General features: G+C 39.1%; 1 protein-coding gene across 25 annotated transcripts in view; it reads right to left on the reverse strand.

Moving 5' to 3' along the window:
• SNAP91 (synaptosome associated protein 91) overlaps positions 1–20,142 on the reverse strand; it is a 164,745-nt gene extending 144,603 nt beyond the window's left edge. For all 25 annotated transcript variants that reach the window (XM_064288659.1, XM_064288652.1, XM_064288632.1 and 22 more), the window contains exon 1: positions 19,881–20,142. In XM_064288659.1, the coding sequence (XP_064144729.1) occupies positions 19,881–20,010 (130 nt within the window). In that variant the 5' untranslated portion in view covers positions 20,011–20,142. The remainder of the gene's footprint in view (positions 1–19,880) is intronic.
• Between the last annotated feature and the right edge of the window lie 283 nt (positions 20,143–20,425).

Below are 20,425 nucleotides of genomic sequence, written 5' to 3' on the forward strand. Positions count from 1 at the left end.
AAACTACGATGAGATTCCATCTCACTCCAACAAGGCTGGCATTAATCCAAAAAACACAAAATAATAAATGTTGGAGAGGCTGTGGAGAAACTGGAACACTTCTATGCTGCTGGTGGGAATGTAAAATGGTACAAATACTTTGGAAATCGATTTGGCGCTTCCTTAAAAAGCTAGAAATAGAACTACCATATGATCCAGCAATCCCACTCCTTGGAATATATCCTAGAGAAATAAGAGCCTTTACACGAACAGATACATGCACACCCATGTTCACTGCAGCACTGTTTACAACAGCAAAAAGATGGACCCAACCAAGGTGCCCATCAACAGATGAACGGATAAATAAATTATGGTATATTCACACAATGGAATACCACACATTGATAAAGAACAATGTTGAATCCATGAAACATTTCATAACATGGAGAATTCTAGAATGCATTATGCTGAGTGAAATTAGTCAGTTGCAAAAGGACAAATATTGTATAAGACCACTATTATAGCAACTGGAGAAATAGTTAAAACAGAAAAGAAAATATTCTTCTATGGACAAGAAGGGGGGGAGTGAGGGAGGGGGTTTTCACTAATTAGATAGTAGATAAGAACTATTTTAGATGAAGAGAAAGACAACACATAATACAGGAGAGGTCAGCACAACTGGACTAAACCAAAAAGCAAAAAAGTTTCCTTAACAAACTGAATGCTTCGAAGGCCAGCGTAGCAGGGGCAGGGGTTTGGGGACCATGGTTTCAGGGGACATCTAGATCAATTGGCATAATAAAATCTATTAAAAAAAACATTCTGCATTCCACTTTGGAGAGTGGCTTCTGGGGTCTTAAACATTAGCAAGCAGCCATCTAAGAAGCATCAATGGATCTCAACTGACCTGGAGCAAAGAATGAAGAACACCAAAGACACAAGGTAATTATGAGCCCAAGAGACAGAAAGGAACACATAAACCAGAGACTACAGCAGCCTTAGACCAGAAGAACTAGATGGAGCCAGGCTACCACCGATGACTGCCCTGACAGGGAATACAACAGAGAACTTGTGAGGGAGCAGGACAGCAGTGGGATGCAGACCCCGAATTCTCCTAAAAAGACCAGACTTAATGGTCTGATTGAGACGAGAAGGACCCTGTAGGCCATGATCCCCAGACATTCTGTTAGCCCAAGTCAGGAACCATTCCCAAAGCCAACTCTTCAGACAGGGATTGGACTGGCATATGGGACAGAAAATGATACTCGTGAAGAACGAGCTTCTTGGATCAAGTAGACAAATGAGACTATGTTAGCATTTCCTATTTGGAGGGGAGATGAGAGGGCAGAGGAGGCCAGAAGCTGCCCGAACGGACATGAAGAGAGAGAGTAGAGAGAAGGACTGTGCTATCTCATTAAGGGGAGAGCAATAAGGAGTATATAGCAAGGTGTATGTAAATTTTCATATGAGAGACTGACCTGATTTGTAAACTTTCACTTAAAGCACAATAAAAATTAATTAAAAAAAAATCCTTCCTTTAACGGAAATTCATTAGTGCTTAATGCAAAATAATATATTTATTTCCATTTATGTCATCATCAGATCAGTACAAAATGGTAACTATTAGGAAGCCAGATCCCAAAACAGAAAGTCACTCCATCTATTTCAACTCTATCACTTCCTAAATGATGTAAACATTTGAATGACAGCTACCATTGTTTTTCTTAAAAAAGCAAGAACACTCTTTCATTAAAACCTCTATACTTTAGAAGTTTAAAATGTCGAAAAATCAAAATCTGTACCACCAAATCTCAATAATCTATACTAATAAAGGTAAGCTATAATTGACACTCTAAAATCATTTGTATTTTATTTGAGATGACTTTAATCAAACTTAAGTATATACTTATATTTTGATAATATTAGCATTTGTTAACATAACAAGATCATGCAACCATATATAGTAAAAGTTTATTCCCCCATTCTCTTTTTGTGTCTTCTAGGAATAGACTATCATTTCTTCAGTCGATGCCAAAAATATGTACGAAGCAGCTGGAACATATTTATTGATGCACGCAGCACCTCCAAGACATCCAGGAAGATACCTGTTGGGACCCAAAAAGATTTTTTTCCTCTAATAATAATTCTTTGTACAGTAATTTAGGGTTGAAGCTTATTGTTTCTGCCATTGCTGTTTTTTTAAAACAAACGTATTCATTTAAATGTTACCATAACTCCACGATGTTTTAAAAAAGAAACTGAGGCCAACAGAAATTACGCTTAACCTGGCCAAGGTCACAGCCCAAAGTGATGAAGTCTGGACACACACTAGGTCCTCTGCTGTACCTTTGCCATCTCCCAAGGTCTTTAATTAACAAGTATGTTAAAATAAGTGCTTCGGTAATCACAGAAATCATCAAAAGAAGTGAATGATAAGGAGTGAGATTGGCTCAAGAGCAGTCACTTGAGCTCACCCCTTGGCCTTTTCTCCCCATTAGGTTTTCTCCATCTAGCTTATTAGCTAACTGGTTGCCTTTAGATTTCATCCACTTTTTCTTCTTCCTAAAACAATCAGGAAAAAGAAAACTGTTTTAACTGTTTTTGCTTTTGATTATTGCTACTTTAGACACTGGAGACACAGACAAGAAGCGATAAACACGATGCAGACAGAAACAAAAAACTTGAGTCTTGTGCTTAGACCTATGACAAAATCCTGACTCCTCCCCTCATTAGCTGTGGAGCCTAACCTACCTAACCTCTTGGACCTTGTTTTCCTCCTCCGTAAGTGGAGACAAAAGTATTTCCTCAAAGGGGTTTATGAGGCTGACAGAGGGTGTGTACATGTGCTGGGCACAGTGCTCACCAGTTAGCCTCTCCTTCACAACTAGTAAACCAGCTGCCATCCAGTCGACTCCAACGTGGGGACCCACATGTGGCAGAGTAGAACTGTGCTCCATAGAGTTTTCAACGGCTGATTTTTTGGAAGCAGACTGCCAGGCCTTTCTTCTGAGGCACCTCTGAGTGGACTCAAATGTCCAACCTTTTGGTTAGCAGCCAAATGTGTTAACTGTTTGCACTACTTGGGCGCTCCTACAGATCCCCTTTGTTTTTATTCACTAAAATCTTACAGGGAAAGACAAACTGCTGATGTATTATACATCCAACAAGTAAATAAAAAATCATCTTACATTAAAAAAGAAACCATATCCCTATGGATATTTAAGTAGCAACTCAAAGAAAATATCTTGGGTACTAAAATTCAAATATGCCTTGCATTATTCATATTTAAAGGCAATTGATGAACACCAGACTTGATGCCTAGTCAAAGTTTAAATTTTAAGTACAGAATTGAAAATATCCTTTCCAGGTCCCACAACGCTGCAACTGCCTTCATTAAAGCAAAATACAAAATCAAGAATAACCCCTTCTGCTATCAAATGCAGCGAGTTAGGACTTCTCTACAGGTCCTAACCACACAAGTCATTGAATTACTAGCTTCTAAAGATAAGGTCACTGGCAGATGAATGCCAGTCTTGGAAGTATCCAAGATGAATTCCAATTCTGGGTGTGTAGGTAAATCCGGTGAGCAGTTTGCCTTAGTGTCCAGAATGGGTAAACTGCTAGACAAGGGATGGCAAATCTATTATATCTTAAGTGTCGACTACTGCTGATAGTAGAAATCCAAAGCTCTGTATGTGAATGCACTACGAGGCCAAATCAAAGCTTTGTAGAAAAGAGTGCCAGGACCATCTACAATGTCTGACAAGGACAGAGTAATGTGCAGTCAGCCATTAGCCATCCATGCTCAGAATCATCTGGCCTCACTAAAAAAAAAAAAAAAAAAAATTAACAGTTGCAAGCTTACTGCTAGAGATTAATCACCACACTACTATAGAAGTGAAACCTCTGAAGATCTTGGTGAAATAAAGTATTTTTTTTTTTTAAGACATAGCAGATAAAATATAATCTAGGTTCTTTTTCCAAGGGTGTGGCAGGCTCAGTGCTGTGTGTTCATATTCCATTTTCTTCTCTTCTTGGGCTCACAGCTAGATTTAATTTCCCACCCTCTCCCACATTTTGGTGAGGCCACTGAGTTCTAGCCAGTGGTAGAATATCTGCCTTACTCTCTCAGGCTGACTTCCTATATGCCACATCTAGGCCAGGATCTAAATCTTCCCCTGCAGTGTACCCTTCCTCTGTCAGCCAGATGCATAACAGCCCTAGCTGATGGAACCCCTAGATGGAAGGAGCTTCTAGCTGAAAGGCGCCATCCACAGTGGACTGGGATAGGAGTAAGAAATGCAACTTTTATCAAGCCACTAAGCTTTGGGGATTCTCAGCCAGGTGATTCTGGTTGAGACTAACAATCATAGCATCACACCACATAATCACAGAGGTCAACCATAACTTAAGCTAAGCAAGTCAGAATTCTTCCCTATGATTTTGTAAAACTTTAGCTCTAGGAGGAGTTCCTTTCTTTCAATGAAGCTGTGATGATGTAAGCCTGGAGTTTTAGTCCACCATGCTTTCGCAGACACTGAGAAAGTTAGTCTGACAGAATAAAGGCAGATGCTCTACACGATCATGTGAAAGAGAGATAAGAAACAGAAGTGAAGGGAGATTCCGGAGCAATTATCAGAGAGGCCCAGCTTCATCCTGCCTTTTCCTCAGGTAGTTACAAGAGCCAAAATGTTCTCTTCTTTGCCCTAACTAGTTTGATCTACATTCCTGTAGCCTGCAAACAAAAACAGTCATGATAAATATGGGTATAAAGTAGAAATAAAAATCCTTCAACCTCCAGACATTTTGGCGTATGTTATTCCAAACATGTATTACAGGCATATAAGCCAAACATATACACAGACACACACACCCCAAACCCGCTGCTGTTGAGTCAATTGTGACTCATGGTGACCCCATGCGTTACAGAGTAGGACTGCTCCCTATGGTTTTTTTTTTTTAGCTATAATCTTTATGGAATCAGATCGCCAGGCCTTCTTCCATGACACCACTTGCTGGGTTCAAATTGCCAACCTCTTGGTTCGTAACAGAGAGCAAACAATTTGTGCCACCCAGGGACCTTACAAACTTTTTTAAAAAAATTAAGAACTAGATCATACTTCACAAATTATCTTTCCATGTCAAATATATGCTGACATTTTTCAAGGCTTTCCAGTATCTTATTGTTTAGACACACACCATTTTTCAATCGGGCATTTACATGCATTCGATGTTTTGTTCCTACATACACTGCTGGAGTAAACACTTTTGAATGCATAAATTTCTCTATTTTTCCAATTTTTTCTCTGAGATAATTTCTGTAAGTCCAATTGTCAGGTCAAAGAACTTTCAAAGCTTTGATTAATATTGTCAATCCACTCTCCCAAATATATGTACCAATTTATACTCTCCACCAGCTGAGTGCTCAATTCATACTCTTCCTTTTCTACCTAAAAAAGTAACTCTGAACCACACTGAGGAAGCACATTTTTCTGAACGCAAAGCACTACTGCAGGAGATATTTAGTAGGATCCACAAGGGCCAAAGTAAAATCTCTATCCCACTGAGATATGTATCAGACCCTTTACACAACTGTGTACTCGCAGCACACAATTCTTCTTAAAATACAATAAAGTGTAACCGAAAATTAAGAGAGTCCTTTGGAACCAAAAGGGGAATTACTGTGAGCAATGAGAAGATGTAGCTGTTAAACAATCAGCCAGGTCCACTCAATAGCACACACTCAAACCAGCCTCCCATGGAACATTCCGTGGGTGTGCTCAGGCTGCTTCATGGGTGGCCAAAACTGGAGGGTTACGTGTTAAAATACTTAATGAAGAGACTAGAAATACATGAACACACTGCAAACCCTGCTAAGTTAGGGGGAAAAAAACAACAAAACTATGTTAAAGCATGGTCTGAGTTACCTAGTTAGATGTGATGGAATGGCTCTAAACTACAGTTTGACACTAATTGGGTTAATAGTGAGATTATAGGAAAGTTTTTTTTTATAATTCTTTTTATTTCTGTTCTTAAGGAAAAATCAATATAATATTTAATGATTTTTTAAAATATTTATTTTGAGGAAAATATCAAGAGGAATGGTGATGTGATAACACATGGCTTTGGAAAGAATAGAAAAAGGTAAAAGTCTTCACTTGGATAATCTGTTAAATTAAATTTTAATAACTTTGGTTTTTTCTTTGATGTTGACAAACCCAACAAGGAGTGGTATCAACATACTTGGACATATCTAATATGTATGGATGGAGCCCTGGTGGTACTAGCTAAGAGTTTGGCTGCTAACCAAAAGGTCAGCAGTTTGAATCCACCAGCTGCTTCTTGGAAACCCTACGGGCAATTCTACTCTGATCTCTAGGGTCGTTATGAGTCGGAATCAACTCAACAGCAATTTTTTTTTCTTTAATATGTATGGTAATTTTGGGGGGGTATTTTTGTTTTTCCACTACTTGTCTGTCAGTTTGTTGTACTGTGGTGGCTCACATGATGCTGTGATGCTGGAAGCTATGTCACCAGTATTTCAAACACCAGCAGGGTCACCCATGGTAGACAGGTTTCAGTGCAACTTCCTGACTAAGACAGGATAGGAAGAAGGACCTGGCAGTCTACTTCTGAAGGAATTAGCTAGTGAAAACCTTATGGATAGTATTGAATCATTGTCTGTTATGGTGCCAGAATATGAGCCCCTCAGGTTGGAATGCACTCAAAATATGACTGGGAAAGAGCTGCCTCCTCAAAGTAGAGTGGACCTTAATGATGTGGAGTCAAGCTTTCGGCACCTTCATTTGCTTATGTGGCATAACTTGAAATGAGAAGAAACAGCTACAAACACACATTAATAATTAGAATGTGGAATGTACGAAGTATGGATCTAGGAAAATTGGAAGCTGTCAGAAATGAAATGGCATGCATAAAGATCAATATTCTAGGCATTAGTGGGCTGGCTGGTGCTGGTCATTTTGATTCAGAAAATCATAGGGTCTAATGTGCCAGGAATGACAAATTGAAGAGGAATGGCATTACGTTCATCGTCAAAAATAACATTTCAAGATCTGTCCTGAAGTACAATGCTGTCAGTGATGGGATAATATCCATATTCATACGTGGGAGACCAGTTAATACGACTCTTATTCAAATTAACCTACCAATCATGAATGCCAAAGATGAAGAAATTGAAGATTTTTACCAACTTCTGCAATCTGAAATTGATCAGACTCGCAATCAAGATGCATTGATAATTGCTGGTGATTGGAATGTGAAAGTCGGAAAAAAGGAAGAAGGATCAGTTGTTGGAAATATGGCCTTAGTGACAGAAATGCTGCTGGAGACCACATGAGAGAATTTTGCAAGATCAACAACGTATTCATTGCAAATATGTTTTTTCAACAACATAAATGGCAACTATATATGTGGACCTCACCAGATGGAATACACAGGAATCAAATCACCTATATCTGTGGAAAGAGACGATGGAGAAGCTCAATATCATCAGTCAGAACAAGGCCAGGGGCCAACTGCAGAAGAGACCATCAATTGCTCATATGCAAGTTCAAGATGAAGAAAATTAAAACAAGTCCACAAGAGCCAAAGTATGACCCTGAATACATCCCACCTGAATTTAGAGACCATCTGAAAAACATATCTGATGCACTGGACATTAAGAACAGACAAGTTGTGGGATGACATCAAAGACATAATACATGAAGAAAGCAAAAGGTCATTAAAAACACAGGAAAGAAAGAAAAGACCAAAATGGATGTCAGAAGAGACTCTAAAACTTACTCTTGAATATAGAGTAGCTAAAGCGAACGAATGAAATGATGAAGAAAAGAGCTGAATAGAAGATTTCAAAGGGTGGTTCGAGAAGACGAAGTATTATACTGACATGCGCAAAGGCCTGGAGTTAGAAAACCAAAACGGAAGAACACGCTCAGTGTTTCTCAAGCTGAAAGAACAAATGAAGAAAAAATTCAAGCTTCGAGCTGTAATACTGAAGTATTCTATGGACAAAATACTAAATGACACAGGAAGCATCAAAAGAAGATGGAAGGAATACAAAGAGTCACCGTATCAAAAAGAATTGGTTGACATTCAACCATTTCAGAAGGTAGCATGTGATCAAGAACTGATGGTACTGAAGGAAGAAGTCCAAGCAGCATTGGCAAAAAACAAGGTTCCAGGAATTGACGGAATACCAATTGAGATGTTTTGCTGGAAGCGCTCACTCTTCTCTGCCAAGAAACGTGGACGACAACTACTTGGCCAATCGATAGGAAGAGCTTCATATCTGCACCCATTCCAAAGAAAGGTAATCCAACAGAATGTGGAAATTATCAAACAGTATCATTAATATCACACACAAGTAAAATTTTGTCAAAGATCATTTAAAAACGGTTGCAGCACTATATTAACAGGGAACTGCCCAAAATTCAAGCCAGATTCAGAAGAGCACATGAAAGAAGGGATATCATTTTTGATGTCAGATGGAGCTTGGCTGAGAGCAGAGAATACCAGAAAGATGTATATCTGTGTACTACTGACTGTGCAAAGGCATTCGACTGTGTGTATCCTAACCAATTATGGATAACACTGTGAGGAATGGGAATTCCAGAACACTAAACTGTGCTCATATGGAACCTGGATATAGACCAAAAGGCAGTCATCTGAACAGAACAAGGGGATACTGCATGGTTTAAAATCAGGGCTGTATCCTTCCACCATACTTAATCTATATCCTGAGCAAATTATCTGGAAGCTGGACTATATGAAGAACGCAGCATCAGGACAGGAGGAAGACTCATTACCAACCTGCAATTTGCTAAAAGACACAACCTTGCTTGCAGAAAGTGAGGACAACTTAAAGCACTTATGGATGAAGATCAGAAACTACAACCTTTAGTGTGGATTACACCTCAACATAAATAAAAATTCTCACAATGGGACCAATAAGCAACATCACAATAAACAGGGAAAAGCTTCTGAAGTTGTCAAGGATTTCATTTTACTTGGATCCACAATCAATGTTCATGGAAACAGCAAAAAGAAATCAAATGATGTATTGCACTAGGCAAATCTGCTGCAAAGGACGTCTTTAAAGTGTTAAAAAACAAAGATGTTACTTTGCGGACTAAGGTGCGTCTGACCCAAGCCATGGTATTTTCAGTCACCTCATAGGTATGCAATAGCTGGACAATAAATAAGAAAGACCAAAGAAGAACTGATGCTTTTGAATTATGATGCTGACAAAGAATACTGAATATATTACGAACTGCCAGAGAACAAACAAATTCGTCTTGGAAGAAGTATAGCCAGAATGCTCCTTAGAAATGAGAATGGTGAGACTTTGTTGCACGTACTTTGGACATGTTATCAGGAGTGCCCAGTCCTGGAGAACGATATCATCCTTGGCAAAGTGGAGGGTCAGTGAAAGAGAGGAAGACCCTCAATGAGATGGACTGACACAGTGGCTACAACAATAGGCTCAAACATAGCAATGATTGCAAGGATGGCACAGGACTGGGCAGCGCTTCCTTCTGCTGTACGTAGGGTTGCACCTAATCACAACAACGATATTTTTGGTTTGAATTTTTAATAGTTGATATTCACAAAATCCCATTTTTTCAGTGGTGATTATTCAGCAATGTAATAAATTATGTCATCACAATAATAATGCCAAGCTAAATGGCCTTTAAAGTTTGCTTTTCTATGTAGTTTTCAGAAGACTTTCAACTAAATAACAGAAGCCTGTAATCTTCTTGGAAACCCTGGTGGCCTAGTGGTTTTGGTAATCTTTTTAGTCTTCATTGTCACCAAAAGCGTAGGTAGCATTCTCTGGTGAAAAGACGGCAAGAGGTAAGTTTAGTAGGATAAGTACCGTAACACCATCAGGGACTGCTTCACAACTGTCTACTGTGTCGGAAGTTCCCTGCATTATGTACGCACTTATGAATTTGAATTCAGACTTATATAAAAGTATATATACACATACATACATACCCATGTGGTGTTGTTAGGCACCATTAAGTTAATTTCAACTCATAGCAACCCCATGTGACAGAGTAGAGCGGTCCCATAGGGTTTTCTGGGTTGTAATCTTGACACAGTAGCTTTAACAATGGGCTTAAACAGAGCAATAATTTTAAGGATGGCACAGGACCAGAGAGTGTTTCATACTGTTTTACATAGGGTCATTACGAGTTAGAATTGAGTCAACAGCACCTAACAACAATTTTTATGGGAGCAGACTGCCAGGTCTTTCTCCTGCAAAGCTGCTGGGTGGGTTCAACCACCAATCTTTTGGTTAGCAGCTGAGGACTTAAACCACTGCACCACCAGGGCTCCTCATATACACACATACATTTGGATGTTTGCACATTTCCCACGTGATCTACACAGACTATTTTCTAGCTTAGATACAGTAATCAGAACTGGGTGAGCAAAGTCATGACACATTAGGGCACCAGCTCAAGGCAGACAGGTAAGAACTGTTTAGCATTAACATATATACTGTTGTTAGCTGCCCTCAAGTTGATCCACGACTCATGGCGACTCGATGCACAAAGGAATTAAACACTGCCAAGTCCTGCACCATCCCCATGATCAGGTGGAAATCAGGCACTTGTGATCCATAGGTTTTCTCTGGCTGATTTTTGGAAGTAGGTCGACAGGCCTTACTTCCTGGCCTGTCTTAGTCTGAAAGCTCTGCTGAAACCTTTTAAGCATCATAGCAACATGCAAGCTTCCACTGATAGATGGGTGATGGCTGCATATGAGATGCATCGACTAAGTATCGAACGCAGGCCTCCCACAATAGAAAGCGAAGATTCTACCAGTGAACCACCATGCCTATTAACAGATATAGAATGTGTGATTTTGCCCCTTTGAGACTCAGTTGCCTTACACGTAAAAACGAAGAGGATGGACAAGTAAGATTCCCTCTAGCCTATAAGGCCCTCCAGATCTGGCTCTTATTCACGGCTCAGGTCTCATCTATTAACATTCTCTGACTTCTTAAACTCAGTTTTCCAGTCACCCTCAACTTCTGTTAAGTTCCTAAATGGTACCTAGTTCTCTCTGAGCCCTTCGTCAATCCATGCCCATACTTTCCCTATATAAGTCCCACTCGTTCTTCAAGCCTGGGCTTAAAACATGGCTTTCTCTGCAATTCCTTGCCATTGTAGTTGTCACCTCCCTTGTTAAGCTTAATTCTTTCTGAATCACCTGTAATTATTTCTTTCATTTTCTCTGTCCCCTACTAAGCTGCAAGTTCTCTGATGCCAGGGGCTGTGTGTACTTCGTTCACCATGGTATCCCTGGCTCTTGGAACAATTCCTGGCATTTGTTAAATACCCAAATATTTGTTAAATGAATAAATAATGGGATTGTGCTAAATAAGCTACTGAAAGCCTCAACACTGAAAGCAATTTCTAACTTCCCCCAAATAGGTCACTGAAAGCCAGATTAAATACACTTCCCCCAAATAGGTCACTGAAAGCCAGATTAAATACACTAACATTTATTGCTCTCTTTACAAAAGCAAAAGAATCCCAAGTTTTAGCTTAAGCTTGTCCCCTTTTCTCAGTGTTTTTCTAAAACCCTCAAGTTGTTAATGGTAAAAGTTAGGAATAATACCTTTTTAGTAAATACAGAGTATGCAGCCACTTTTAAAATGATAATTTTCTTCTGTAACTTTTTACCATTCATAATGTATTTATGAATTTAAACATGGATATTGAAAAGCAATGGTCCCCAACTGCATCCAACTTAAAACAAACTAAAGAAAATGAGTATACAAATATACACATACAAACTGATGGTGAAATATTTTCTCTAGTATCAGTATCTAATCATCTAATATGTAATCATTACTGGCATATACTAAGAGAAGTATACATATGCTTTAAATCCATAACCAAAAGCATTATAGATATAACTGTTAAAAATCTGATTTTTTTTCCCCAATTGACCAACTAGCTCATTGTACCAACTTTCCGTATCAAAGATTTAATTGTTCCGAAATTAGATTAACTGATGACCTACTGGATATGAGAGATGAGAATAACTTTCAGGTTAGTGGCTTGGACAACTGGGTGTCCAATGCCTGGCACCTAATAGCAATTCTAATATTTCATGCATGATGGAAGTCAATCAAAAACAGAATATCTAAAAAGGGGTAGAGTTGTTTCTGTTTTCTTTGGAATTGTGAGTTGGGGAGTATGAGTATGTCACTATTTCAAGAAGCCTCATTGTCAAAGAAAAGCAAGAAATGAAAAGCTGGTTGTTAGAAGAGGTCACAGAGTCCGAGGAGAATTGTATGCAGGTGTTTTTGTTTGTGTACTTTGAATGAAGATACTTGAAAATGAGGAGGAGAGCTAGGAAAAGTGGTTAAAGATATGGGTGGTAGAAAGAATAACTGATGTAAAAAGGGGGAGAGTTATGATTTAAAACCAAAGCAATAACCCCAAGTCAAATGACCAAGCCAAAAACCAAAACTATGCCAAGCAAGCAAAGATCTAACTTTTGCTCTCTCCTCTGAGTTAGCCAGGAATTGTACATCACAAGATACTAAACCAAAAACCAATCCAGCTGTGGGGGAGTCAATTTCACCTCATGGCGAGCCCATGTGTTTCACAATAGAACTGAACTCCATAGGATTTTCAAGGCCGTGACCTTACAGAAGCAGACTGCCAAGCCCTTCTTCCAAGGTGCCTCTGGGCGGGTTCAAATTGCCAGCCTTTCGGTTAGTAGTCAAGCACAAATCATTTGCGCCACCCAGTGACTTGACTCCATAAAAGATACTAAATCCTCATTAAACAGTATGTACACACAGTGGGTATCTTCAAACACACAAGACAAATGAAAAGATAGAAGGAAAACAGCTATAGAAAGGCTTTGAGGTTCAGAGTACAATTTTCTCTCTGGTTTGTGCTTCTTGTTAATTGTTCCAAGGAAAAGTCCAGCATTTTTTGCTCACAGGTCAATGTGCAATTGACACTAGGTATGCTATTCAACTATTCTCCCCTTTATGAGAAAACACAGCACAAACCCCAAATTACATACATGCCTAAAGAAAAACATACAGCCAATACTCCCCTTCACAAGCAAAACATATTTCTCTAAGGAAGTGAAAGAAATTTATGAAATGAAGGAAAACTGAAGAATATTTTTAATGGCAAGAAATGTGGCCTTTCAAATTGTTTAAATGAACTCTGATTACATTCAATGGCTCTCTCAGTAGATGATGGCTCACGAGTTTAGTCACCTAAAAGGCAATTCTGAAAGGAAAGCACCATCTGCCCTGAGGGAATAGGGTCATATGTTACTTCTGACCTTCTTTACCAAGTTACTGATACCCAGATAAGCTTCAGAGAACACCCTATCCCAGTATCTCAATCAATTTGAAGGGCGAAGGTAGGATATTTAAAGGGTATTTATTCATGAAAAGCTAAGAGAGATCCATGGTAACTAAGTGCATAGATTAAATTACAAACAAGTCTGCAGCAGACATTTATTAAACATTGGAAATAATATGGCAACATACAAAAAATGTAATTTTAATCCAAAATGTTGCAAGTTAATACTGCAATTAAGATATGAATTTATCTGCTAAATACACACACACATATATACATACACATACATAAAACCATTGTCGTCAAGTTGATTCTGACCTGTAACGACCCTACAAGACACAGTAGAACTGCCCCATAAGGTTTCCAAGGAGCAGCTGGTAGATCTGAAGTGCTGACCTTTTGGTTAGCAGCTGTAGCTCTTAACCATTGTGCCACCAGGACTCCATATACATATATACATATATATTCCATATATACTTTTTTCAAAAAAAAAAAAAAAACACTAAGGCAATTAAAAAAAAATCAATTTGAATTACCCATTTCATACTGGTTCTAGGTATCTACTAACCACACTGATTGCTATAAGGGGAAAAAACATCTAAAGCGATCCAAATACAGTACATTGAACATTCTGCCAAGTGAAAAGGTCCAGAAGAAAATTTTGACTATTCCATTGGCTGAGGTAAAGCCTGTTTAATTACTTTTAAGGCATTTCTAAAGCAGGCTCTGTCCTATCACCTAGGACCCTTTGCCCTTCCTCTGTCTGGTTCCCCTGATCCTGCTACCTATAAACTTCACATGATCTCTTTTCTGCACTCCTGGAATACTGATTGTTGTCTGAGAAAGTCACGGGGCCACCCAGATTGGATCCCTTACAGATTTATGGTATCAATGCTAATTGGCTTAAATGCATTTTTCTCATAAGAATATTTTTCCTATCTCCTGCTGACTGCCGAAAAGATAATATAATGTGTTCTGAACTATCTCTACATTCAGACTGGGTCTTTCTGATGAAATTCTACTTGTCGTTGAAGAGAGAGGATCGGACATCCAAGAGAAGGAACAGAGCGTGCCTTGGTATAGAAAGATGAAAGGGTGTACTGACACAATAACAAGTAGTTACATCAGCACAAGTGAAGTCAATGTAAAAAATATTTATAGCAAGTTAGTATACTTCTCATATTGAAAGCTACCGTAATGTTCTGTAAAGTTTACACATTGTTCCACTTAATCTTATGCAATGAGCTTTGCTTATTCTTTGATAAAACATAAATAATAACACAAAAACCAAACCCACTGCCATTGAGTCGATTATGACTTATAATGACCCTATAGGACAGACCTGCCCCATAGGGTTTCCAAGGCTGTAAATCTCTACACGAGCAGACTGCCACATCTTTCTCCCTCAGAGCCCCTGGTGGTTTCAAACTGCTGACCTTTTGGTTAGCAATCGATCGCTTTAACCACTGTGCCACCAGGGCTCCTTACTGCACCATCAGGGGTACCACCAGGGCTCCCATTATATGTAAAATATATTATATATATATATATAATAAAACATAAAGCCATATTATCACAAATATATCTTATCCACTGAATTAGTGTGCAAATAGTATTTCTATAAACCCAAGTATGCTTTATATGTACTAAACAAGCTTACATAAAGCAAATTAACTTCTAGGTTTAAATTTTCATTCCATGTTTATACCTAAAATTTTTACTTTTTTGTTGATTTTTTTTTAATAAAATTAAAGCATCAGGAATTTTGTGGTAATTTGCCAATTATTCGCTTTGAATCAAAACCTCTATAGCATTAACAGTGTTTAACAATTTAGTTCAGCAAAATAAGCACAGCCCATACCTCCTACTCCCTTTACCAGATATTCTTCTAAGAAACACAATCTTAGTTTTTCTTAATCTGGGAGGAAAGTAATCATTATTAAAATGATAGTATCCCTCAAACAAGGACCCTGGATGGTGCAAATGGTTTGTACTTGACTACTAACCTAAAGTTGGTGACTTTAACCTGCCCAGTGGCACCATGGAAGAAAGGCCTGGCAACCTGTTTCCATAATGCTTATAGCCAAGAAAACCCTAAGGGGCAGTTCTACCCTATAACACATGGGGTTGCCATGAGTCAGAATTGACTAGACAGCAACCGGTTTGGTTTCCTGATTTTATATTCCTCAGAGCTTATTATGTACCCGTTGCCGTCCAGTCGATTCTGACTCATAGTGACTCTATAGGACAATGCAGAACTGCCCCACAGAGTTCCCAAGGAGCAGCTGATGAATTCAAACTGTGGACCTTTTGGTGAGCAGCCAAAAGCTTAACCAGTGTGCCACCAGAGCCCCTGTTTATTATATGGGGTAAGTTTATTATTAAAAACCCTCAAGATACTTTAGAATACAGAAAAAAAATAGGATTACTGATAACCAATTTGGTTTTTATACTTTTTGATTTGGTGTCACTAGAAATGTGTAAGTTTGAGTTTTGATGGTCTTAAATAGAGCAAACAGTGTAGCATACATAGAAATTGTTCCTAATAGCTGTTCGCTGAAACAAATCCCATACCAGAGCTGTAAAACTTTCCAAATTTCCCTCTGCAGGTGTTACTTTGAGCCAATCCTATTCTTTTTTTTTTTTTTTTTAACCTTGACACAGCACTTGAGTAGGTACTGGGTGCCCTCAGTATCTGAGTGTAGACAAGGAACTATCGGATCTTGCTACTTTATTATCTGACCTGGGCTATCCTTTAGGCTACCAACTACAAAAAAAAAAAAAAAAAATACAAAACTCACTTAAGTGTAAGACAATTGCAACCAAGAAGATGAATGTTCACTGAGTCCTGAATGTTTTCCGTGCTGTAATGTATGTACTAAAAGTTACAAGGGAAAGGAGGGGAGGATATACAGAAGTACCCAGAAAAACTAACGTAAAACCAACATTGGCTGTTTAATCTGCTTGTGAAAGGGCAGCATTATTACAGAAGGGGTTGTCGTGGAGCCGATTCCATACAGAAGGGTAAGGGATGGAATAAAGGTTTTACCTAATCCAAAAGTACCTTAAAATATACAATCTTTATTTAGATTACTAAGGTTGATCCTTTAAATTTAGTATGTATCTGCTGACTATGGTGATGCTTTTCTGAATGTTTTTCCTCCAAGAAACACACTGCTGCTGAAAAAAAAGAAAAAAATCTGGGAATATATGTCTAGAATTTATCTCTACCTTCTTACCATATGTAATTCTGCCCCTAGATATTAACAAATGGTTTTTTCAAGTGTATAAATTACATAACATTGAGCATCATTTCATAAATCACTGTAATAAAAAACAATACTTTTCTTGGCCTATTGACCTAAAGTTAAAAAATTTATCTTTTTAGCCAATACTTTAAATAGTAATATTAAATATATATTTCATAAAGATTCGGAGTCCATTAATCTGATTTCTAGAAAAAAGAATCACAGAACCACTAACACTATTCTTATAATCTTCCAATCTAAATTTCAAAATAAAAAGTTACATATAAATCAAATTAACTGTAAAGTTAATTTTCTTTTTACGTTTCAAATCATCGACTCCACATTTTAGACTCTTTTTCCTCCCAACTAGAAATTAATATTTTCAAAACCAAAACACTAACTACATAAGACTGCTCCAGTGCTTACAGGGAAACTTAGTTATGTGTTTGCATGTTTTAATAACTGGTATAACTCACTTTTATAACTAGCGGGTTACTGAAAACCTGTGAATAAATTACTGTTATTTAAGGGATCTTTGCGAAGAATTCTGAGCAAAGGTGCTCTTTTACAATGTAAATAAATATAAAATTATGTACTCAGACTTCCCAGATCACCTTCTCTTAGAATGAGATGTATCAGTAACATGATACCCATCTTTCCAAATTCCACTCAAAGGTTGGTTTAAGTGAAAGATAATTTATTTTCTGACTTGCTAGACAGCAAAATGTTGAAAGAAAAACTCTACACCAACACTTCTCAGTGTGTGGTATTTTGCTCATTTTTTAAACGACAGAATTTAAAACTTCTCATGCTTATCACAGAGATTACAATGTGATGCTCAATTCCACACAAAGCTACACAAATGGGATTGTTTGGAAATTAGACCATTCAGGCTAATATAGTTCCTTTTTTCCCCTTCCAATACGGAATATTACTAAATAAACCATAATTGGCAGTTAAGAGCAGTGGTTAAAAGCTATGAAAGTTAATTACCTTCCCCGAACAATGGTTCCTTCACCTACCTGTTAAGTGGCCATAAATTAATAATGTAAAGCCCTGTGCCTGGCATATAATAACTACTCAATAATATTTATCTATTATGATTATTCATATTAATAATTCAACACCAGTTTCTATTTGAGCTGAATTATTTTAATATGGAATCTTTCCCTTATATTTCATATCTTTAAATTCACCCCACTCATGAATATTTGCTGGAGATATTGAAAATTTTTTCCAAACTACAGAATTTTAAAAAACATTTCCTGATCTAAAAGACTAAGGTGAATAATTATTTACATCCACAGAAGTCAGTCTTTATATGAATTATGTTTTAAGGAAAGGCTCAAACCTGTGAACATTCTCTGAAATACAATGATATATTGATTCATCATTTTCATGGCATTTAATAAATCCATAATCTATAGCTTCTTCATTATAAGTATTTGCTAGGCTGTTCTGGAAAACATACAGCCAGAATGCTCCTTGGAAGCAAGGATGGTGAGACTCTGTCTCACATACTTTGGACATGTTATCAGGAGGACCAGTCCCAGAAGAAGGTCATCACGCTTGGTAAGGCAGAGGGTCAGTGAAAAAGACGAAGACCATCAACAAGTTAGGTTTACACAGTGGCTGCAATAATGGGCTCAAACACAGCAACGATTGTGAGGATGGCGCAGAACCTGGTGGTGTTTCGTTCTGCCGAACATAGGGTTGCTATGAGTTGGAACTGACTTGACAGCACCTAACAACTATGACAAGTTAGGCTGGTACATACCTTTAAGACATGAGTCATATTTCCAGAGTTGGGGAAACTGATGGAAAGATGACTAAATGATTCAGCATGCTGCAGCAAAATGAGCTGGCCATGAATTTATAATTTCCAGTTCTGTTAGGTACCCTGGCCCTAGTAGCTTTTCTCATCCTGTACTACATACATAACACGTGATACTCTAACCAACGAATTTTGTTAAAAACTCACTCAAAAAAAGGGGCAATGTTTTCCCCTCAGATAAGTTTCTAGAAGCAAAATTATTCCATTCTATGAGACAGCAGACTCAATGGCTGGACAACCTTATAATGACCAGTCATAAGCTTCATCAAGCTTTTCTTAGGTCTGGAGTCAGTGCTAACACGGGTGCCATTTGCTCAGCTGCACTAGGCAGACAATGGGGAGGTCCCAGAGCAAAAGAAAACTAGAAAACGGGCAAAGAAAGCCAGATGGGGAAATGGGTATGGCTATGCCTGTGTCCCTCAGGCCAACACTGACCTTCACCAGCAAAGTGTCATAACCAGGCAGAAGATCCTAAGCAGATCAAAAAGACTGAAGAACAGTAACTGCAGAATATATTCTAATGTAGCCTTACTTATAGAAAGCCTCTCTACCCAAAACAGGTGAAATCCATTTTTGAAGTGTCCCTATTCACTCTGCAATAACAAAATATTCACATTAATCAAATGAGACATTTATTTCAGAAAAATACAGATCCCAAACCAGAGCAGTCTTTTTTTCCATCAAATCACAAATGTGGGGAAAAAAATATATGAATCAAATGTTTTCATATAAAATTGCACCATCTCAAACACTGGGAAAGCACATCCATGTTGTCACCACAGCATAGTCATTCCGCCCAGCATTTTCTGAGAATGGGACAAAGAAGTGTGCCAGGATGTGTAAAATGAAATTGCCATTATTTATGAAGTTCGATTTCCTCCTTCAAGAGCTGGGATTTATTTCAGTTTGGTGTGATGACATAACACCCACACTTACACACAGACACCTACCCACACCCACACTCAGACACAAAACCTTCTCTGCAGCCACACGGAAAAAGGACATTATTTTAGAACTATCCAAAATGCATTTGGGAAACAACTAGGGTGACAAATACGACCTTCCATGAATTTATCTTTTTCTAGGTTATGACTATGCCACCCCTGATTTTCTTAAATCTGAGTTGAGGGAGAGAGGATGGAGAAAGAAATGGGAAAGTGTATAATCCAGCGTGTACAATTTCTTAGTAGCTTATAGTATTAACATATATTTTTTTCTCCACCAAGAGCTTGGAGGTCAGTAGGGGGCCGGGCGGGGGGGAGTCTCAAAAGACAAGGTTTCAGGGATGGCCCCAGGCAACACCTCCCTGGTTGGAAATTTCAAGCTCAGGAGCAGCCTGGGAGTTCCGAAGGCTGCAGCATTAACAACACAGAGCCCAGGCCGCGACGCCGGTAGCCCGGGCGCCTCTGCGGTGCTCATGTCCTGCTTATATAAAAAGATGCTTACAGTCCAGGTGCTTTTTCTTGGGGCCCATCACTTCATGAGTGGTGGCTTTGCAGACCGCTCTCGCCACAGCGGAGCCTGTCACGCTGTACTGAGCGGCGGCGATCCGATCTGTGAGCGTTTGGCCCGACATCTTCTCCGGCAGTGTCTACCGCCTCCTCTTCTGCAGAAAAGAAGAGGAGATGGTCCTGCTTTAACCCGCAGACCCTACCCTCCAAAAACCTCGGCCTTGCCTCCTGTAGCCGCACGGCGGCTCTCTTCTCCGTCTCCGCCCTGGGACCACCTCCCGGAGCCAGCAACGCGCTAGCCCAGCTCAGACGACGTGGTTCACGGGGTCTTGGGCGGGAGTGGGGCCGTCACGGGGCCTCGGCTCGGGCACCGGTCCTAATATCTTGACACCGTGCCCCCGCCCCCCAAGCCTCCCGTCTCAGCTCGTCGGCGCCCCCCTGTCAATCAGCACTTGCCCTGCAACCTGACCCCCGGGTGACCGAGAAGCTCCAGCGAACGTCGGGGTTATCCCCCCCGGCGCCGCGCCCACCGGGAGCTCA

The sequence above is a fragment of the Loxodonta africana genome, chromosome 1 (genome assembly GCF_030014295.1).
Source record: "Loxodonta africana isolate mLoxAfr1 chromosome 1, mLoxAfr1.hap2, whole genome shotgun sequence".
NCBI classification, from domain to species: Eukaryota; Metazoa; Chordata; class Mammalia; order Proboscidea; family Elephantidae; genus Loxodonta; species Loxodonta africana.